The sequence below is a fragment of the Scyliorhinus canicula genome, chromosome 8 (genome assembly GCF_902713615.1).
Source record: "Scyliorhinus canicula chromosome 8, sScyCan1.1, whole genome shotgun sequence".
In the NCBI taxonomy this organism is placed as follows: Eukaryota; Metazoa; Chordata; class Chondrichthyes; order Carcharhiniformes; family Scyliorhinidae; genus Scyliorhinus; species Scyliorhinus canicula.
Genome location: NC_052153.1, coordinates 143195069 through 143218289, shown reverse-complemented (window position 1 = coordinate 143218289; position 23221 = coordinate 143195069). Strand labels below are relative to the sequence as shown.

The following is a 23221-nucleotide window of genomic DNA, read 5'->3' as shown; positions in this document are numbered from 1 at the left end:
CTAGATGGGGACTCTTCTTCCGAGGTAGTATGGGCTGAGGTTAGAAACAGGAAAGGAGAGGTCACCCTGTTGGGAGTTTTCTATAGGCCACCTAATAGTTCTAGGGATGTAGAGGAAAGGATGGCGAAGATGATTCTGGAAAAGAGCGAAAGTAACAGGGTAGTTGTTATGGGAGACTTTAACTTTCCAAATATTGACTGGAAAAGATATAGTTCGAGTACATTAGATGGGTCATTCTTTGTACAATGTGTGCAGGAGGGTTTCCTGACACAATATGTTGACAGGCCAACAAGAGGCGAGGCCACATTGGATTTGGTTTTGGGTAATGAACCAGGCCAGGTGTTAGATCTGGAGGTAGGTGAGCACTTTGGAAACAGTGACCACAATTCGGTGACCTTTACGTTAGTGATGGAAAGGGATAATTATACCCCGCAGGGCAAGAGTTATAGCTGGGGGAAGGGCAATTATGATGCCATTAGACATGACTTAGGATGTGTTGGTTGGAGAAGTAGGCTGCAAGGGTTGGGCACACTGGATATGTGGAGCTTGTTCAAGGAACAGCTATTGCATGTTCTTGATAAGTACGTACCAGTCAGGCAGGGAGGAAGGGGTCGAGCGAGGGAACCGTGGTTTACCAAAGAAGTGGAATCTCTTGTTAAGAGGAAGAAGGAGGCCTATGTGAAGATGAGGCATGAAGTTTCAGTTGGGGCGCTTGATAGTTACAAGGAAGCGAGGAAGGATCTAAAGAGAGAGCTGAGACGAGCAAGGAGGGGACATGAGAAGTCTTTGGCAGGTAGGATCAAGGAAAACCCAAAAGCTTTCTATAGGTATGTCAGGAATAAAAGAATGACTAGGGTAAGAGTAGGGCCAGTCAAGGACAGTGGTGGGAAGTTGTGTGTGGAGGCTGAGGAGATAAGCGAGATACTAAATGAATACTTTTCGTCAGTATTCACTCAAGAAAAAGATAATATTGTGGAGGAGAATGCTGAGACCCAGGCTATTAGAATAGATGGCATTGAGGTGCGTAGGGAAGAAGTGTTGGCAATTCTGGACAAGGTGAAAATAGATAAGTCCCCGGGGCCGGATGGGATTTATCCTAGGATTCTCTGGGAAGCCAGGGAAGAGATTGCTGAGCCTTTGGCTTTGATTTTTAGGTCATCATTGGCTACAGGAATAGTGCCAGAGGACTGGAGGATAGCAAATGTGGTCCCTTTGTTCAAGAAGGGGAGTAGAGATAACCCCGGTAACTATAGGCCGGTGAGCCTAACGTCTGTGGTGGGTAAAGTCTTGGAGAGGATTATAAAAGATACGATTTATAATCATCTAGATAGGAATAATATGATTAGGGACAGTCAGCATGGTTTTGTGAAGGGTAGGTCATGCCTCACAAACCTTATCGAGTTCTTTGAGAAGGTGACTGAACAGGTAGACGAGGGTAGAGCAGTTGATGTGGTGTATATGGATTTCAGTAAAGCGTTTGATAAGGTTCCCCACGGTCGGCTATTGCAAAAAATACGAAGGCTGGGGATTGAGGGTGATTTAGAGATGTGGATCAGAAATTGGCTAGTTGAAAGAAGACAGAGAGTGGTAGTTGATGGGAAATGTTCAGAATGGAGTTCAGTTACGAGTGGCGTACCACAAGGATCTGTTCTGGGGCCGTTGCTGTTTGTCATTTTTATAAATGACCTAGAGGAGGGCGCAGAAGGATGGGTGAGTAAATTTGCAGACGACACTAAAGTCGGTGGAGTTGTAGACAGTGCGGAAGGATGTTGCAGGTTACAGAGGGACATAGATAAGCTGCAGAGCTGGGCTGAGAGGTGGCAAATGGAGTTTAATGTGGAGAAGTGTGAGGTGATTCACTTTGGAAAGAATAACAGAAATGTGGAATATTTGGCTAATGGTAAAATTCTTGGCAGTGTGGATGAGCAGAGGGATCTCGGTGTCCATGTACATAGATCCCTGAAAGTTGCCACCCAGGTTGATAGGGTTGTGAAGAAGGCCTATGGTGTGTTGGCCTTTATTGGTAGAGGGATTGAGTTCCGGAGCCATGAGGTCATGTTGCAGTTGTACAAAACTCTAGTACGGCCGCATTTGGAGTATTGCGTACAGTTCTGGTCGCCTCATTATAGGAAGGACGTGGAAGCTTTGGAACGGGTGCAGAGGAGATTTACCAGGATGTTGCCTGGTATGGAGGGAAAATCTTATGAGGAAAGGCTGATGGACTTGAGGTTGTTTTCGTTAGAGAGAAGAAGGTTAAGAGGTGACTTAATAGAGGCATACAAAATGATCAGAGGGTTAGATAGGGTGGACAGCGAGAGCCTTCTCCCGCGGATGGAGGTGGCTAGCACGAGGGGACATAGCCTTAAATTGAGGGGTAATAGATATAGGACAGAGGTCAGAGGTGGGTTTTTTACGCAAAGAGTGGTGAGGCCGTGGAATGCCCTACCTGCAACAGTAGTGAACTCGCCAACATTGAGGGCATTTAAAAATTTATTGGATAAGCATATGGATGATAAGGGCATAGTGTAGGTTAGATGGCCTTTAGATTTTTTTCCATGTCGGTGCAACATCGAGGGCCGAAGGGCCTGTACTGCGCTGTATCGTTCTATGTTCTATGTCCCCTTGTGGTGATTCCACCTCTGAGTGTCCTGACTGTCCATTGATTGTGTCCTATTCTGAGTGTTCATTGGTTGCCTGTTTGCATATCATGACATCTATGTTGATAGGAAGTTGAACAAAACATAGTGGTGCATTTCAAAAGCAAATCAAACATCAACTTAAAACATTGGGCTGGATTTTACTCTCTCCTGGTGGTGACAAGGAGTGGTGGCGGGGGAGGGGGCGGGAAAGCAAAATCAAGGGGGTGACCTTCCCGCTACCTACTCGCCCACCCCGGACCTGTCAGAAATTTGATAGGAGATGGGAAAGGAACAGGAGGGACAGGCCCTCATCAGGTGGGAAGTCTGGTAGCTTTAGTAGCCTTTTTGCATCAGAGACATCCCTCCAAGGTCATTTCCTCCCTTTAACCCTCTCCTGTGGCCTCGTAAAACTGGCCTCCCAAACATGTCGCCGACTCCAGACTTATCCGAGCTCTTCTGTCTGCCTATAGTCCCAGCAGTGGCCACTGCTCCCAGCTGGTGCTGCTGGGATTACACAGCTGCCAGCCATTTAACTGTCCCCTAACGTGGGCAGAAGTCTCATCTGAGAGCAATTAACTCTGTTCCAAGCATTAAATCGCTGTGGGTCAGCTGCAGGGGCTCTTACCTGAGATTTAAGCTGGGGTGGGGGGAGGGGGGTGGTGCGTTGAGCTGTGGTACTGGTGGGTGGGAGAACCATGGTGTCCCATAAATTCAGCTCATTAACTATTTCTCTCTGAACAGATGCTGCCTGACTGGCTGATGAATGGATCAGGCATTGTAGAAATTTAAGACCACCTTTCGTTTTGACATATTGCAAATTCTCTGGCTGTCTCAGGATGCAAGCAGGCTCTGCTAAATCACCTTTGATTGTTATCCAGTGACATTGACCCAACTTTGTCGCTTTGCTGAAAAAGAGCAGATGCTACTGGTCGTACATCAGCAAGAAAAAAGAATAATTAGAATCACCCTTCAAGATTAATGGAGTATGAATCTTAAAACATTAGTTATTTTCTCTCTTATATGTCAATCTTCAGGAATTTGACATCGAAGCCAACACTTGAAAAATGAAAATCGCTTATTGTCACAAGTTGGCTTCAAAGGAAGTCCCTGTGAATAGCCCCTAGTCACCACATTCTGGCGCCTGTTCAGGGAAGCTGGTACGGGAATTGAACCGTGCTGCAGGCCTGCCTTGGTCTGCTTTAAAAGCCAGCAATTTAGCCCAGTGTGCTAAACCAGCCCCATTTGTGCTTCAGGTTAAAAATACAGATGGAGTTGGGGGTGTTGCTCGCCTGCAGGATAAAATAGGGATGCAGGGGGAAGGAAGCAGGAATGGCAGGAGTAAGTCACTCGGCTTATTTTAAACTACCCCTCACAGGCTTCCACTGGCTGTGGTTGTTAAAATTGGAGCCTCTCAGACAGTAGAGTGTTCATTTAAGAGAGATGGGTATTTTGAACAGAAAATGATCTCCCGAGACTTGTTTATCTATAAATAACAATGCAGCTAACACATTTCATTATGCACTGGAATGAAATAGTGCAAAAGGCAGCTTGAGCGATCGATGCAGAAAGTATGTAGAATCAAGTCATAGCTGCCTTATCTCCAAATCTGAGGAAATAAATTACAGTTTGTTGACCACCCCTGCATTAGTGTAAAAGAGTGCATGCTAGATACTAGGTAATAACAATCTTATTAGTGTCACAAGTAGGCTTACATTAACATTGCAATGAAGTTACTGTGAAAACCCCCAGTCGCCACACTATGGCGCCTGTTCGGGTACACTGACGGAGAATTCAGAATGTCCAATTGACCTAACAAGCACGTCTTTCGGGACTTGTGGGAGGAAACTGGAGCACCTGTAGGAAACCCACGCAGAGACAGGGAGAATGTACAGACTCTGTACAGACAGTGACTTAGCCGGGAATCCGGGTCCCTGGCGCTGTGAAGCAACAGTGCTAATCACTGTGCTACCGTGATAAATGTTTATATCCAGTGACATTTACGCAGCCCAAGGACTTCAGGTCACCTGAACCTGCTGGCAAGGTTATTTACTCATTAGAAGAAAGGATAGTCTCTAACCTTTGGGTGAAAGTTAGAATAATGCAAGATTGGAAATTAAATAATATTCTGTGTATTGATGAACTGTATAAACATTCTGTGGGCACATTTATCCCGAATGAATACCATGTGCTCCCCCGCCAGCGGGAAAACCGGAGTGATTCTCACTGCCGCTTGAGCGAACCTGATGTGTCTTGAAATTGCACTTAGAATTTTTTTAAAATTTAAAGTGCCCAATTCTTTCTTTCTTCCAATTAAGGGTTGTGGAGGTGAGAGCCATGCAGACACACGGGGAATGTGCAAACTCCACAGGAACAGTGACCTGGGACAGGGATCGCACCTGGTTTCTCGGTGATAGGCAGCACTCTAACGAATGCACCACAGTGTTGCCCTTAACTGAAATCAGGGTGCCGGTGCCATTCCATGGCACAGAGTAAGTTTTTTTAAAGAGGATCAGGGTTTTCCCAGGACCTGAGAGGGGCAGAGCCTAATCTCTCTGACAGGTCCTGCTCCTCAGAGATCAGGACACCATTTCTGAAGGATGCCCCATGTCATAATTCTACTACACCCCCTGATTGCTGGTAAGGCCTGCCCCCCCACCCTAATCCCCCCACTCAGTCTCCATTTAGCTCCCCCTCACTCCCTTTTTCAGGCTCCCCGATTTTGTTCCCTGACCCTCCCTCAGTTCCCCCTTTCAGACCCCCTAACCACCCCCTCCCCCCCCCCGTCACCCCGTTCAGGCCCCCTGATTCTCCTTTCAGGTCCTGCTCTTTGGCAGTGCCAACCTGATACCTTATACTCTGAGGTGTTACAAGGGGGTGTGTATCCTCCCTACAATTGCCTCCAGGTTGCCTGGGATGTTGGTCATTTGGCTGGTCTTCCCATCTGCGGACTTTAAACCCGGTAAACAGTCTGTTGGCATACCTGGTTCAAAGATCTGTGAGATGAGATGAAGGTAAAAAAGTATTCCCTTTGGGAATGGTGGAAATCTTTGATGTTCTTTTTTCACAGTCACTTTCATTGTCCTTCAACACTTTCTTATCTATTTCTATGCTTACAAGCCTTAAAGCTTTGAGCTACACTGTTCACATTCACTTCCGCAGACCATTGCCTTTTAAAAGCCTTTTGATTGACAGGTCCAGGCAGTTTCAAAGGGGTGATTAATGTTGTTTATATAGCTCGTCAGGGATCCATTAATTCCGAGGAGCAGCTGTTTCTCAGCCGCAGTTTTTTAAAAAGCGGCTGTCTCTTTGTTCTTAAGAACGTACAGTGCTGAGAACAAAGAGGGATAATGACCTATTTGCATGTCCCTGCTGGGTCTCAGCTGGAACCTCATTGGGGTCATAACAAACCTATCAGGGCTGGTGGGAGGGCCAGGAGACACGCAAAGAGTGAAACTTGTTTTTTGCCCAATGCCTGATTCACCGGGTTATCAGGATTCTTGCCATTTGCTGGTGGCCCCGTCAAATCCCCCCCCCCGTATCTGTGACTTGGTGGAGAGCACAGTATTAAAACGCGCTCTCTGTGAGAGTTGTATTAGAATTGACAGTGTATTAGATTGCTGCAGAGGTTTCTCTGGAATAGTTCCCTCCATGCTTGAATCATGAATATACAATTGCAACCTGTCTTTGGGTCTCCTGTGGTTAGTTGGACGAAGTCCACCACAACATGTTCATCATAGACAAAGGAGGTAAACGCTTGCCATGCTCATTTCCCAAGTGTTGTTGTTTCCGACATTCATGGCTCAATTTATTGGAAACAGATTTAATACAAATGTTAACCTCTACTTAATCCCAAGATACACATTGTGTGTCAACCATTTTCAAAGAATCACTACAGTGCAGAAGGAGGGCATTCAGCCCATCAAGTCTGCACCGATCTTCTGAAAGGACACCCGACCTAGGGCCACTGCCATCAAACCCATAACACCATCTGACACAGTCACCGAAGGCCAGAATTGTATCTCGGTCCCTAACGCCGTGAGGCTCAGTTGGCTGCACATTCCTCTGAATCACACCGTTCTGGGTTTGGGTCCCTGTCCTGGGTGGAGCACAAAAATCAAAGCCGACACTCCAGTGTAGTGCTGAGGGAGCACTGCACTGTTACAAATACCAAGTTCTGGCTAAAATGTTAAACTGATGTGCTTGGGCGGATGTAAGATATTTATTTCAAAGAAGAGCAGTGGAGTTGTCCCTGATGTCTTGGTCAATATTTATCCTTTAATCAACATCACAAAAAAACAGGGGCAGCAGAGTGGTTAGCACTGCTGCCTCACAGTGCTGAGGACCTGGGTTTAATCCCAGCCCCAGATCACTGACTATGTGGAGTTTGCACATTCTCCCCATGTTTGCGTGGGTCTCACCCCACAACCCAAAGATGTGTAGGATTCGTGAATGGGCCATGCTAAATTGCCCCTTAATTGGGAAAAAAGAATTGGGTACTCTAAATTTATATATATTTTTAAAAATCACAAAAAAAGCAGATGAGCTGGTCATTATGACATTGCTCCTCGTGGGGGTTTGCTGAGTGCATCTTAGTTGCCGCAATTTCTACATTACAACAGAAACTGCTGGGCAGGGTAGCATGGTGGCTATGGGCAGCAGGGTAGCATGGTGGTTAGCATAAATGCTTTACAGCTCCAGGGTCCCAGGTTCGATTCCCGGCTGGGTCACTGTCTGTGTGGAGTCTGCACGTCCTCCCCCTGTGTGCGTGGGTTTCGTCCGGGTGCTCCGGTTTCCTCCCACAGTCCAAAGATGTGCGGGTTAGGTGGATTGGCCATGCTAAATTGCCCGTAGTGTCGTACAAAAAGTAAGGTTAAGGGGGGGTTGTTGGGTTACGGGTATAGGGTGGATACGTGGGTTTGAGTAGGGTGATCATGGCTCGGCACAACATTGAGGGCCGAAGGGCCTGTTCTGTGCTGTACTGTTCTATGTAACTACAAACCAAAACGTAATTGATTGGGTGTGAAGTGCCTTGGGGTGTGGGGCGGTCATGAAATGCGGTATAGAAATGTAAATCTTTCTTTTTCATCACTGGAAACCCCTATTTTCATTTCAAAGACGAACATTTGGAATCACTTACAACCACAGGTATTTTCCAATGAATTTAGAGCCTGTAGTAGTCTTGCGCAAGGACCGGGGCATAACTGATGTTCAAAGTTATCAAGCACATGCATACAAACAGAATCAGTTGAGTAAGATGTTATTACCTAATGAGCAGTAATGGAGAACGGGGAAAGGAGGAGGGAAATGGAGTGCGGGGCTGGAGCGTGGGTATCGAGACTAAATTGTTTTAAGAAATTAAGATCAAAAGGAAAATATTAAATGAAATGATTTGCCATTTAAACTACCTTGACCCTAACAATGTACAATTAGAAGCGCTGTGAGTTTCACCCATGCAATTTCATCTCCTGAGGAGAGTTGCTGCAAAATTAGTTCCTGTTCCGGTCCTTAAAAGAGAAAATATAGAGGGCACGATTCTCCGCTCCCGGGAAAAATAGTGAAGGCCGTCGTGAATTCGGCCGAGTTTCACGACGGCCTCGGAGCTCTTCTCACTGAATTCACCCCCACCCGGGGGGCTAGGAGCGGCGCTCCGTTATTCTTGGCCGCAGGGCCTTCATGCTTGAGTTAAGGCGGCACGCTGAGAATGATGCGACGGCGGCGCCTATGTGACGTCAGCCGTGCATGCGTAGGTTGGCCGGCTCCAACCTGCGCATGCGCGGCTGACGCCACGATGGCTGACAGCTCGCACCCGCGCATGCGCGGTGGCCGTCTTTCCCCTCAGCCGCCCCGCAAGACGTGGCGGCTTGATCTTGCGGGGCGGCGGAGGGGAAATAGTGCGTCCGATTGAGAAGCCGGCCCGACGATCGGTGGGCACCGATCGCGGGTCTGTCCCCTCCCGAGCACAGTCATGGTGCTCATTCCCCACCAGGCCCCCTACAAGCCCCAAAACGGGCATCTCACGGCGATTTCACAATGGCAACAACCAGGTGTGGTTGCCGCCTTCATGAAACGGTCACGAACGGCAGGCCGCTCGGCCCATCCGGGTTGGAGAATCACCGGTTGCCGTAAAAGACAGTGAGCACCAATTCTTCCGAGCGGGGGGTGGGAGAATCGCGGGGGGCGCCAGGGGGTCGTGAAATTAGTCGGGGGCCCTCCCGCGATTCTCCCACCCGACGTGGGGAGCGGAGAATCGCGCCCAGAATTCCTACGCTAGGCTTACATCCTATATTGCTCATCCCTGACCAATTAGCTTCCTGGAAGTTCTTGGAAATTCTGAAGCCCAGGAGTTCAGAAATCATAATGCTTCCACACTGCGGTTAATCATCTCTTTAATTAACCTAATAAATAGTTAGCAGATATTTTAATTACATGCACCTTCAGCCCATCTGTCAACTTTTAATTCTGCAGGATTGCATGCAACCGCCAATTATTAATCCTGAAACAAATTGGCTGCTGTTCCTATTCAAATAGAATAACAACAAACCTGTAATATCTGTGCTCTGAAATTAGTGAGGGCTATGCTAAACATTGCACACAATTTTTAAATATAAAATTCATACAATGACCAGACCCATCTCTCTCATCTTGTGAGGTAAACAATGTGGAGGTGATATACAAAATATAAATTGACCTTTACAAAAAATTCCCTTGCAATAATAGGGATTCTGCAATTCAATCTGGTTTAAAGCACAGGGAGTCTCCTTTACACCAAGTGGGCAGAATGTTGTGGAGGGAACGAGGGCTTCAAAGGTGGCGAGAGCCCTGCGTCACTTCTTTTTGATAACACCACGACATTTTGTGCCAGACAAGCACCGTTGAGCGGCAGGCCTTCCCCCAAGGTGAAAACCATGGGATTGGAGGTTCTGCTGACCGAGCACTGTGAGCCAATCAGAGGCCAGCTACTCCATTGAATAGTAGTGCCAGTACTAAGCCCACCTGAAGGCCTCGGATAAAGGAGGGACCCAGTCACAGGTGAGTGATAGTGGAAGGAGCTTTGGGTGGTGAAGGTCATAGGGCAGGAGTGGTGTGGTAGCATTGCCCCTTTAAGGGGTGATGTCTTGCGCTTCATATGCAAGGCTCAGGACCTATCGTATGTGAGTGTGTGGACCCCCACCAATGGGGAAAAAGTACGGGGCCCTGAGAGCAGGGAAGTCGTCGAGTGAGGACATGTTTCAGAGACCTCTGTGCCTGTGTATGGTTAACCTTTCTCTTGTTCTTAATAAACAGCTTTAGGTTATACAAGAAGCCTCCGCAGTATTGCCTCAAGCTACCATAGGTATGAAGGGGTTCAGCAGCGAGGGCAGGGGGATGGCTTCAAGTAGGCTCCCCACTCACCCATTTCCAATACCAGGTCCCTCTTTGAACAGAGAAACCCCACCCCAGGAGCCTGGAATTGTTCACCATGCTTCCCGCATGGTGAGCCCTTCTGTCTGCCGCTGGATTAAAACCAGCGACGACTGGATAAGGTCCTCAAAAAGGCATTAATAGGGCAGCACAGTGGCACATGGTTAGCACTGCTGCCTCATGGTGCTGAGGTCCCAGGTTTGATTCTGGCCCCGGTTCCCTGTCCGTGTGGGGTTTGTACATTCTCCCTATGTTTGCATGGGTCTCACCCCCACAATACAAAATGATGTGCATGGTAGGTGGATCGGCCACACTAAATTGCCCCTTAATTGGGAAAAAAAGAATTGGATACTCAAAATAGATTTTTCAAAAAGTAGGCATTAATTGTTGACTGAAGAGCCTCTATTGGTGGTGGGGTGGAAAGGCCGCCCACAGAGCTATCTAATATAGACTAAGTCGGGATAGAGGCAGGTGGGGTCTTCCCGCCTAATTAAATGCTCTCCACCACCAAACTGGCCAAGTGGAATGCACAGGTCTCTGTCCAATTGGTTTAAGAACTACACACTGATGTATTACTGTTGCCAAATTGTTTGGCTTATCAGGGGAATTGTAAATACTGATTTTGTTGAATGATATCAATGGAACGCACTGTTATGATTTATTCTTCATCAGAAATGAAAGCAAAACTCAAAACGGACAACAAATGTGAACAACAGGACACAAATGAATTGGGAGTCATCCACACATAAGAAAGATCCTTGGAAAGTCCCAAATTTCACTTGAGAATAAATAAAAATGTTAAATGCTGGAACATCCAAATGGCTGGGTTGCTTTGATTTTACCTATACTGATCTGTCCAGTCAAAGTAAACACTGAGTGCAATCAAGAACTGAAGATTGAAAGAAATTCACAAATGTGGACCACAGCATGTATTTGCTAGCAATTTTCCCCTAATCTAATCTATGTCTCTGCAGGTCATGTTTATTTTATCTTAACCCTCTTTTCCATTACTGTTATGTTTTAAGGGGGTTTGTTTTTATAGAATCCCTACAATGCAGAAGGAGGCCATTATGCCCATCGAGTCTGCACCGACCCTCTGAAAGAGCACCCAACCCAGGGCCACTCCCCTGCAAACCCATGACTCCACCTAACCTTTGGACACTAAGGGCAATTTATCATGGCCAATCCACCTAACCTGCACATCTTTGGACTGTGGGAGGAAACCGAAGCACCCGGAGGAAACCCACGTTGACACGGGGAAAATATACAAACTCCAGTCAACCGAGGCTGGAATTGAACCCGGGTCCCTGGTGCTGTGAGGCAGCAGTGCTAACTATAGCATTCATAAAAGTGACAAAGGATGACCAGGTTGCCACACTGTAGGTTACTTTTTTAAAAAAATCTTTCTATTGGCATTTCTCACTTATAAGCAATTGTATATATACATCACATTTTTCTTACCAGCGCTAATTTACTTTATTGTGCAGAAATGTTAATTTCTTCTTTTTTTGAATTGGTCCTATATACATTTTGCCGCCCTCAGGGTTGGTCTATGCCCCCCCCCCCCCCCCCCCCCCCCCCCCCCCCCGCCAATGTTGTCAGAGTAAGTTCCAGAGGTGTCCACAATCTAGGGTGGAAGAGAGGGAAAATTTCCCAAGTGCCTCTGATGATGTCACCACATATTCAGGTGACAGACTACACAGAGGCATTGATTACAGTACGTAACACTTCCATATTTAATCTTTTCGAGGCTAATCTTTCAAAATCCAGGTTTCAAACATATAGGGAGCGAATCACCCAAAAGGGAACAACATCCACTACCAGGGTGACTGAGTGGCACTATCAGTGGCAGGACACCATCCTGCCCAAAGGACATGCAGCTGGGGGCCAAGGATCCCCTTGGAGACCCTGATGAGTCCCCGTGTGTGTGGACCAGTGCTGAATGGAGCTCGCCCAGGGTCTCTGAGGCAAAGGGGTTGAATCCCAAAGCCTCAGGTACCTAAGCAATCTGCACATTAGAGTGAGACTTACTGCCTTGCTCTAATGTGCAGATCTGCTAAAATGTGATCCACCAATTGTGCGATTCACATCGCAATGTCTTGCGATATTGCGAGGCATTGCGAGCTGGTCGATCCCGGGAGCAGGGTCTCTCGGCTTTCAAAGGCCAGGCTGCACCACGGTGAGCTAATTTTATGGAGCAGCGTGGCTGTTGGATTGTGCCCTAAAAATTTTACAACAGTTATTTCACTTCACACGGAACATACAAGACAGCAAAGATCCATTGAAAAATATTAAACTTAAGCTTAGTTCCAGTTCGAAAACTGACATGAATCCCAGCGTCACAGCGGCGGGAAATTGGAATACTGAGTCTGTTTGAAAACTTATTTTTAACCATGCGAATCACGCCGTTTTCATGGCGGCCTCCCACTGATTCACTCACCCTGAGACAATATAATCTCTGCAATCAGTGGGGAGCTCAGTATAAACAGCACTTGTTCCAGATCCATTAGAGGAGATTGCTGCCAGGAAGCTCTAATTCACAGTGGGAGCCCTGACCAAACTCTTGGATGGTGTGCTGCAGAAGCAAGATGTGCTTTATTCACAGTCACACAGACATCCTTCCAGCAAGGGCATCACCCTTGCCTGGGAGGCAGTGGCAGCCTTAGTCAGTGCCAGCTCACTGCAAAAGAGGACGGGGCAGCAGTGGCACAAAAATTTAAAAGACCTACTTTGCGTGGCCAGGGTAAGTCTGCCATCTCACTGCATCCCCACACACCCCCTCTTGCACTTCCCAGGTGATCTCTGACCCAGCCACCTCATGAGCTGCCAACACTTGTTATGAGGTCCTCTGCACCCCCTCTCCCTCTCCCCACCATCCTCATGGTCTCTCGAGTATCTTCTCTGCTCCTCACATTACTGCATCCACTCAAGTCCAATGCATGTCACACCTCATCACCATCTGAACCGGCAGGAATCCCACCGACAGGCTCCCCATCTGTCTCATTGCAGGACAAACTTGAACATCACAGGGGTGAGTGGGCACAGCCATCCGCATTCATGCGCAAAAACAGATGCATCGCCCGCTTTGAAAAAAGAGCCCTTTAGCTGACCCGGGAGGAGCAAGACCGTGCCTGTGCAGAGGCCAAAGTGGGGGCTGCAGGCAAAAGTGAGAAAATACAGGACAGAGAGACATTCAGCACCGCTCCTGGAACAGCTATCGGCCCAGCCTCTCCTTCCTCCACAGGGCACTGGTTCTGGGCATGTGCCACAGCATGCCAATGTCTCTGCTGCTGCTCAAATGCTCTGACTAGGAATGCCAACTCAACAGAATCATGCACTGAAAAGAAAAGAACACAAAAGTGGATTCCTGACAGAGCCCTGACCCAGAGCCCTCAACCCCTCTGGGGCATCCACGCATGTGCATCCCCCTTAGTGTGTCACTCTCCGGTAAGCCTCAAACCCTCCCCATTCACACTCCAAAAGGGTGAGGCACATGAACCCTTGTGAAACACAGTGGCACCTTATCTCTGACCATTCCCCCACTCAGTCCCAGTCGCCACAACCTTGACATTAAGTGAAACTGCAGTTGAGTGTTTCCATAGGACCTGCATCTGCATCCTCATGACCTTTAATGGGTGAATGATGGTAAACATCACCATCACGCCTTGCATAGGGGTACATATTAGTGGCATCTGTGTAATGCTGATCCTGGAATGAGCATTGAAATCCAATGCTTCAGCCGATGCTTCTAAAGGGTTCAGAACTTGGCTTCAATCAGTGGTACTGATGTTTAGGTCTGCTGATTTAACTGGTATAATTGACTAGTCAAGGAAGGGTGAGTTAACAATTCAGGCAAATGTCTACCTCTTGTGTCAGACAAGGCACCGGTGATTCGAGTGAAGCCTGTAATTAGCATGACATGTACAACCCTAGAAAGCGCCCTCATTCTGCCAAATCACAAAGGCTGTAGAGTTCACAAGCCTACCATCAGTCACAGCCATACAGCTCAACACTAAGAGTCAAACTTCTCTGACAATTGGATTTGAACTTCCATGCAGCTTCACCCTTTTGAGTTCACAGTGTCACCTGAGTGTGGGGTTCTACAGTCGTCCTCCCCAGTGAGAGGGTCTTCAATCATCATGAGCCACTCTGACGTGAAGGGGAATTAAGGCTCTCCCCCTGAGATTGAGAGACCAAGCCCAATTCCCGGCTCAAAGTTTAAATTATTTGTGTCCTCCACACCTTTTCTGGTGCAGCCTGAACATTTAACACCCTGAGGGTGATGGCTGACCAAGAGCTCACCTTCGAAATGCCACATGGAGGTTTGGCCGTCAAGTTTATTTCTGTAAATCTGTTATAATTGGCGTTGGCGCAACATCAGGTCGGCACCTGCTGAATATTCCGTGAGGTCCTGGAGTGAGTGCTCGCTAATGACATGCTAATATACTAAAATCAAGTTCGCAAGCTCGACTCGATATATTTTGCGTTACTCCACCGGCAAGGTGGATCGAAAATCGGAAATCACAATGTCGTCGGAGAGAATCGCGTTTTCCAATTTTAACCAGATTTTGCGCCCATCCCAGTTCTTACTGATGACTGCGGGCTTTAGGTCCATCCTCCTCCTTATATTTTTCTTGTGAAGACTCGTGTAAGCTTCAAATAACAGGATTTTCAACTTGTTCAGCCAAAGTAAGCACAATTATGTACACTGAACTGACTGGGTTAACACTGCCATGAGCAAGCAACTGCATCAGCTTCAACATCTCTGAGCAGAATCTTTTCATGTCACTGGAGGTGCATTCGAGACTGGTGGTGATACCGGGAAAACAGTAAAAATGACATTGAGCTATTCTCCCAAAGAGTTCTCACCTCTTCCTGGCTCTCCCACTGGCGGGTTTGGAATGAAGCTGGAGACCTCCGTGCATGAAGCAGGAAGCCAATTGAGGCAATTAAAACAGCCACTAAAAAGGTATTTTACGCTTGCAATGTCTCTTTCCTAACTGTGGATGAGCAATTCGGCAGTTTAAAAAAGGTGAGTGCACAGTGGAAAATCATTGAGGACTGAAGCCAGTATAAAGCCACCAGTATAAAGCTGGAAATCAAGCGAACCATCCTCCTATACATTGACTTTGTCTGCACCTCTCGCTGCCTTGGGAAAGCAGGCAGCATAATCAAAGACCCCTCCCACCCAGGTTATTCTCTTTTCCAACCTCTTCCGTTAGGCAGGAGGTACAATAGTCTGAGAACACGCACTAACAGGTTCAAAAACAGCTCTTCCCTGCTGCTAACAGACTCCTCAATGACCTTCTTATGGACTGAACTCTTCTCTCCATATATCTTCTCTACTGAGAGAACTATATTCCATATGCTTCACCTGATGTCTACATATTTACATTGTGTATCTATTGTATGTCCGATGTTTTTCACATATGGAACGATTTGTCTGGACTGTACCAGAACAATACTGTTCACTGTACCTTGGTACACATAACAATAAATCCAAATCCAAATCCGAAAGCAGTAAGCCTGAGGTCACCCATAGTTGAAGAGTGTTTCGAGGAGTTGGTCCTTGAAGTGAATATAATTAATTTTGTTTGGAAAAAGCAACTTGGTGCCATTTCCTTGAGGAGATTTGGATATCTATATGGGACTATTAACCTTTTTACCTGTGATCTTGCAGAGGAACATGGGGTCTACATATCCAAAGTAGGATAGACCACCAAGGAGCTGAAATAGTGTACAGCTCATCAGCCACAATGGCATGATGGCCACTGCAAGAGGAGCTACAGCTGCAGCATGCCACACAGCCACAGGCATCTGAATTGTAACAGAGGGCATGGCCCCAAGACAGCAACTAGAATAACGCACGACCCTGTGTACTGGATCTATAGGCTAAGGGTCATCTTCCTGGTGCTCTCAGAGGAGCAGTGATTCTGAAGCCTGCAGTTCTCATGTCAGGTGATTATAAACCTCAGGAGGATGATATAAAGCTGGTAGGAGCAGGTGGCCACCCATCGCCCATGGACGTCAAGGTGACCATAGCTTTTAACTGGTTTTGCATCTTGTCCATTCTATGGCTCATCTCTTGACATCTGCAGGATCCTATAAGCTGCGGCCCACAACAGCATCTGCCAAATGATGGATGTCTTGTTTGGGTAGCCACCACAGTTCATTAAGTTTGAGATTTCTGCTGCCAGTAAAGCCCAGGTGGCTGAAGGCTTTGCCTCCCTTGCAGGATTTCTTCAGATCCAGGACACAATAAACTGAACCCATGTGCCGATCATTATTCCAACAAAATAGCCATGTACGTTTGTCAGGCAGAGGCTATTCCTCTCCTGCAATGTGCAGCTGCTGTGCAACCACCGTGAGGATCCAGCAGATGTGGAATACCATTGTGCCTTTTTCAATTTTCGCTTGCTAATGATATTTTAGTCCTGGAAATCATTTAAACTTTGCTTTTAGTCTGGACTCTACCTCAAATTTTAGATGCATCTTATAAAGAAATTTATGTCTTGTTGATAATATGAATCAATAAGTTTTTTTCCTTCATTCTGACCAATATAGAGCGCGAGGGAGTAATCGCCTACAATGCACTTTCATTAGTAACTGCTTGCTGAAATCTCTCAGCCACTTATTTCAGTAATGTGTGACAAAGCATCACCTTGGAAACTGATTGAAAAGATACATTTTAACAAGTATTTACCCTGATATCAAATCTTCTTATTGCAGTACCTCGCCAATACAATTTTGTCTTTACGGAAACAAGTATTAAAAATATGTTTTTGTATGCAAACATCATTATTATCTCACTAAAGTCCTGGGAATTGGACTAACAACATAGTAAGTTTGGGTTTTAATATATCCAGCCATACAGAAGCAGCAATTAACAACTCCAGTTCTGAGGTGTATCGTCAAACCTTAGAGTACAAAGAGAATGTCTTGTCAGCGGAGAGTAACATTGGGTGATGAGTGACCAGCTTAATCCCCTCAATTCCCTGCCAGATGCGTTAGTTTAAATGATCCCCAATATTTCAGAACTCTGTGAAGTGTGGCCAATGTATTATGCGTTTACCAGCAGGGACATAAATACAGATCAGCTTGGTTACATCAGTGTGAGGGGATATTTTGGACTCATCAATTAAAGATGAAATTACTGATTTCAGGAAAGAAGAATGTGCTTTACAAACCTGATCAGATTCTATTGAGGAAGTGACAGATACAGTGGATTGGGGAAATGCATTGGTCGTAGTCCGCATTGTCTTTGATAAAGTGCCATATAGAGATTATTGATGAAGATTAGGAGGTACAGAATTAGAGGCAAACTCGTAAATTGAACTAAATGCTAGTTCGAAGTTTGGAAACGGAGAGGGAGTTAAAACCAACTTCTTGTTGGGTGGCACTGTATCACAGGGACCTGTTCAAGGATGCTTTCTGTTCATTGTGTATGCAAATTATTTGGATATAGAGCACGAAGGAGTAATAGCTCACAAATAACTAATTTAAGAGGAATAATAAATACTTCTAGCAATCGAAAGATACTATTCAGATGGTGAAATGGGCAAAAACTGACACATGGAACTTGGAGTCACTAAAAATATAGCGCAGGATATTGTGGTAAAGTGGAAGTATTCATTATTATTTTGGATGGGAGAGGTTGGGAGATGCAGAAAATCCTGGAAATTTGGGGGTTCAGATTTACAAGACAACAAAAGAAGCAGAGGCATAAGGCCTTAAAATAACAGTAAATGGAATACTGGCTTACGGGGTTTTGTAGCAAGAGGCACAGATGTGAAAGTTGAAATGTAATGGTCAACTTAAATAAAATCTCTGGAAGAGTGCAGTTGGAGCACTGTGTGCAGTTTGGGCTTTGCACATGAGGATGGATATTGAAATGTTGGACAACATTCAGCGCACATTAACTAAAATATTGCCTGGTATGGAGATACTACAAAGTAAGACCTGAGAAACTGGGGCTATTTTCACTAGAACAAGGAAGAGTATTGTCATTTCTAAATTGTTCGACAGATTAGATAAAACATTTTGTTTTGAATGGTTGAGAAGACATGGATGAAATAAAGATAAGTGTGAAAGATTTAACAGAAATGGTTTTACACAGGAGGCCATGAGGCTGAGGAATGCACAATAAACTGTTTTGGTCTTGTAAATTCTGTGCAAAATGATGAAATAGAATGATGCCTAACTCCTTTGACCAGAAGAGAACTGTTTTGGATTCAAAGAACATGAAGACATGAATAAAGGCCATTCAGTACATTTATGAGATTAAGAATAGATAAGGATTTATATAAGGCATAAGCTGTGAACTTCAAAGTCTGGCTGACTTTTTATTTAAAATAAGTGTTCTAAATTATAAGAGCAAGCAATTCATTACTAGGTAAAATTTGGATTTATTTTAAACTCAAGTGTTCTCTGAATGTATTAATTAGTAGCAGAAACATGGGAAATGGCATGCTGTGCATAGATAATGTGAGGAACTAAGACCTTACCCTTTATATTTGTTTTACTAAAATATATGGAAATATGCTCATTGCTATCTCTAACAATTTTAAAATGGACAAAGATCTAAATTGGCCGAAGCCATGTCTGTCGGTGGTCCTGAACAAAATAAGCTACCTTACAGTATCAGAGAAACTCATATATCATTATCCCTGAAGAGCCACTAAATACCCACTGTGGACTGCAACAGGCCAAATTCAAAGAGAGCTATACAAAAGCCATCTGCATTTCATAACCCAGGTGGGCCAGCAGTTGTCTACTCGTCTGCTAAGACAAAGGGTCCACAAACTTCCTATCAATTCTTAATGGTTGAGACATTTAACAATCTTGGTAGCCAAAATGAGGGATACACATCCATTGTCAAAGACAATGTAGATTATCATAGAATTTACAGTGCAGAAGGAGGCTTGCATCGAGTCTGCACTGGCTCCTGGAAAGAGCACCCTACCAAAGATCAACACCTTCACCCTATCCCCATAACCCAGTAATCCCACCCAACACTAAGGGCAATTTTGGACACTAAGGGCAATTTATCATGGCCAATCCACCTAACCTGCACATCTTTGGACTGTGGGAGGAAACCGGAGCACCCGGAGGAAACCCACGCATACACGGGGAGGATGTGCAGACTCCGCACAAACAGTGACCCAAGCCAGAATCGAACCTGGGACCCTGGAGCTGTGAAGCAATTGTGCTATCCACAATGCTACCGTGCTGCCCAACTAAAGAGATAGGAGTCAAGGGACATCGGCCTCTGTCATGTGACACAGGTCTCAGTCTCAGACCACTATTTTACTATTTAATTAGTTGCCTCATAAGTAAAGGATCAACCAGGGTCAACACCTAACCCCATCTACACTGCTTCTGCTGGAAACTCTGTACCATCTCCTTCAAGAATGATTCTTCACTATATGCCGATATCATTATGTGAAGTCAACACCACATGAAAAATGAATTATACAGTATCAGTTTGCAGCCCATTGACCTTCGTGAAGAAATACCTCACTGGACTTTGATTCTGGACCGACGTGAACCAAATGTTTTCTCTCTGGCCTCTGTGCTATAACATCTTCTTTTCTCCATCCCTCTTTTACTGTATGAATGCAAAATGCAGGGGAGGGGAGGGGTGCGAAGGGACGATGTTGTATATCCTCTTCGCATTTTGAGTGTGCGCAAATAAGTTCACCCTTCGAGTTTATTCTAAAGTGAGGTTGCTGTGGCATTATTGATAGAAAATTGGGTCGCACCAAAGCGAGGGGTTTGGGAATATGCCACGACTTTTAAAGAGGTAAACAAATCAAAACATCTTTCTATGTCGAGATGGATGGTGAGAGAACAAATTATTGCTGTTTAATTTAACCTCCTATCCGTAACAATAAGAAAAGCTCCAGAGTTTAAGCATAATGAATACCTGCAGCCACTGCGACTGATCACTGCGTCCTGATGTCCAAGCATTGATCTTTCCTTGTTTATCCAGACGGGCTTTACAGGGTTCCCATGTAAACATATCCATATTTAGGGTCCTAAAGATGTTGGAAGCAGTAATCTGATAATCCTGGATATGTCCTGACTTCATCCCCAGAGGCTCTGAACAGCCTAAAAGTATAAATTTAAAATAGAACAAATCAAGCACAGCTTACCTGACCTTGCCTTTTATAAATACAAAAATTCAATGAATTACATTGAAGTCATCAAGGTGTTTAATGTTTTAAAGCAATCCTACATCTTCTGAATGCCTTTTCCTCATTATTCTTTCAATGTTCTATCCTCCAAATGTTAAGGCACGTGCCCCTGACTGGGGTGCCTTTTATAAACAAATTCCAATTAAGGGACAATTTAGAGTGGCCAATCCACCAACCCTGTACAACTTTGGGTTGTGGGGGTGAGACCCACGCAGACATGGGGAGAATGTGCAAACTCCACATGGACAGTGACCCCGGACTGGAATCGAATCCGGGTCCTCGGAGCTGAGAGGCAGCAATGCTAACCAATACATCACCGTGCCGTCCGGTGTACCTTTCTAATGGCGCTGATAGTTCTCTAGAACCTTGAGAAAAAAGGTTAATTGTTATTAATTTTTTTGGTCCCGGCAGTCAGTAACCACAGACTTCAATCATTGCAGGAATCACACCAAACACAATCCTGTATTTCTCTCATCATTAACAGGAATATAGGGCGTGATTCTCCGCACCCGCGAGAAATCGTGAGGTTGGCGTCAAAAATGGGCGGGTTTGACGCCAGCCTCCGCCCCCCCCCGACCGGGAACCGATTCTGCTCCCCGGTCGGGACTAGCATCGCGCGGCCGTTAACTCCGGCATCGCGGGCTTAACGAATTTTGTTAAGCCCGCTAGCCAGAGTTAGCGACAGCTGACGCGTCAGATGACGTCAGCCGCGCATGCGCAGATTGGACGACTCCAACCCGCGTATGCGCGGATGACTTCATCATGCATTTGCGTGAAACCCGTGCATGCGCGGGCCGGTATGCCCCTCAGCCGCCCCGCGAATGGATACAGCGGGGCGGCGGAAGGATAAAGAGTGCAAGGGGTCAGTACCCGCTGCCCGCGATCGGTCCTACACCATCGGCCAGGGGTGAATCGCTGCTCGCCGTAAAAAAACGGCGGGCAGCGATTCATGTCGGGAGGCGGGTGTGGGGGGGAGAGAATAGCGGGAGGGCGTCGGACCAGCGTGGCCGTAAAAATTTACGCCGCCCGCTATTCTCCGCCCCGTCGTGAGTGCGGAGAATTCCGCCCATAGATCCAGCAGTAATTATTCGGCAATAATTAGGCATGGGGGTCCTGCCATATTGCCGTTCCCGAATGCAGACGGGCTGAAGCAAATTTTTGCATTCCCAGTGCTATCATCCCAGTGCAGGTCCTACACCTCAGTGTAAAGTTGAGATTTAGGGTGAGAGTCTCTGACCTCCCCTTGGCTGCTGGAGGAGGCCTTCATTAGCCAGTGGTGGGATCTTCTGGTCCCACCGCTGTCAATGGGATTTTTCATTGAACCCACCCCGTGCCGCTGGGAAACTCGCAGTGGGCATACAGTTTGAGGTGAATAGGGGCATGGGTAGGCTTGAGTTGACATTATGGGCATGGAGAGTGGATGGGATGTGAAGGGTTGTGAGGCATGAGGTCCGAAGACCTAATGTTTAAAAAAGATTCTACAAAACAAAGGCATGCCTTTTAACTAGCCCTTTTCTGCACTCACAACCTCCTCTCACCACATTCAATCTTTCTCTGGGGTGGCGACACCCTCGCCTGCCCACCCCTTGGTACGAAGATCCCGCCACTTGGGGCACTTTTTTCTGAGGTAGCTGGGAATATTCTCAGCTTTGTGTATCCATCTTGGGAGTGAAAATCCAGACCCCTATCAGGCTTTGAAGCATTTAGTAACTCAGTGGTAGAAAATTGGAAACACAGCTGAAGAGAAAAAAAATGCAGGGCTAGGGGAAAGGATGGGGGAGTGGGACCAGCTGAGTTGCTTTTACAGTGAGCTGACACAGACATGATGGGCCAAGTGGGCTTGGGGAGTGGATGGGAAGTGATTCCATGATGGGATGTGTTGGTGTCATTGAGCCCAGGCTACAATCTTAACTCAGGCCTGAGCAGGGAAACCTTTGCAGTTATCCTGTCAGTTTGAAGTGTATGCAAAGTGAATCAGCCTTGAAATGGACAAGGAAACTACACTATTTTTCTTTGTGGGATCAGTGGCAGCAGGGTTCGCTAGATCCCACAAAGGAAGCTCACAACCTTTCCACCTCACGGTTTTCCTCTTCTAGAATGGAAGACTCCTGTGGGATGTCCCTGAACCTGATCCCATTTTTTGCCACTTCCTGCTGAATTCACACACTTATGACAGATTCTTTGTAACTCTAGCAGTTCAGAATATGTTCATTTAACAAAAATATTATGTTCAAATTCAGCAATAAAAATGGCTTCACCAAAATTAGTCATATAGGTGTATATTCCTGTCTTACAATTACTGAGGTTTAGAAACTCATTGCGGCAATCTATTTAATTGCTCTTTGCAATTCTCTGAAATATGAACGAGAACTCCATTGGGAATACCAATTATATGACAAATGTCTCCATTATGAAACATTGCAAAGTGCTGTCAAATGTGCATATATCATATTTTATTGCACTGATATTGCAGAAACCCTGCTTTACACTTATCTACTTAAAACAGTAATACATACACTTGAGCTTGATTTGTGCAGTTCTGTGCTATATTTCACTGACTTTAGCTCCAAAGTTTCCATGGATGCAAGGGTATAAATGTGGGTGCAAATGGAATATTTCAAATACGGGATGGCTCGAGATACTTTCTTAGATGCAGTGTTGTTAACGGCTTCCATATGTCAGGCCCAAATTTTTGAGGTGATTCACAGTGCCTTGTATTGAGTTGTGAGAAATAGTAAAAGACGGAATGTAACAGATGAACTGGCACTGATATTTACAGGGCAGCATGGAGAGAATCCACAGAATCTCTACAGTGCAGAAGGAGTCTGCAACAACACTCTGAAAGAGCACATTGCCCAGGCCCACTCCCCCACCCTATTCCCTTAACCCTGTGCATTGATAATGCCAATCCACCTAACCTGCACATCTTTGGACTGTGGGAGGAACCCGACACAAATATAGGAAGAACGTGAAAACTCCACACAG

At 45.9% G+C, this 23221-nt stretch overlaps 1 protein-coding gene across 2 annotated transcripts in view; it reads right to left on the bottom strand.

The window, feature by feature from the left end:
- LOC119970548 (EGF-like repeat and discoidin I-like domain-containing protein 3) overlaps positions 1–23221 on the bottom strand; it is a 296590-nt gene that overhangs the window by 45543 nt on the left and 227826 nt on the right. For both annotated transcript variants that reach the window (XM_038805352.1, XM_038805353.1), the window contains one exon: positions 19966–20150. In XM_038805352.1, the coding sequence (XP_038661280.1) occupies positions 19966–20150 (185 nt within the window). The remainder of the gene's footprint in view (positions 1–19965; positions 20151–23221) is intronic.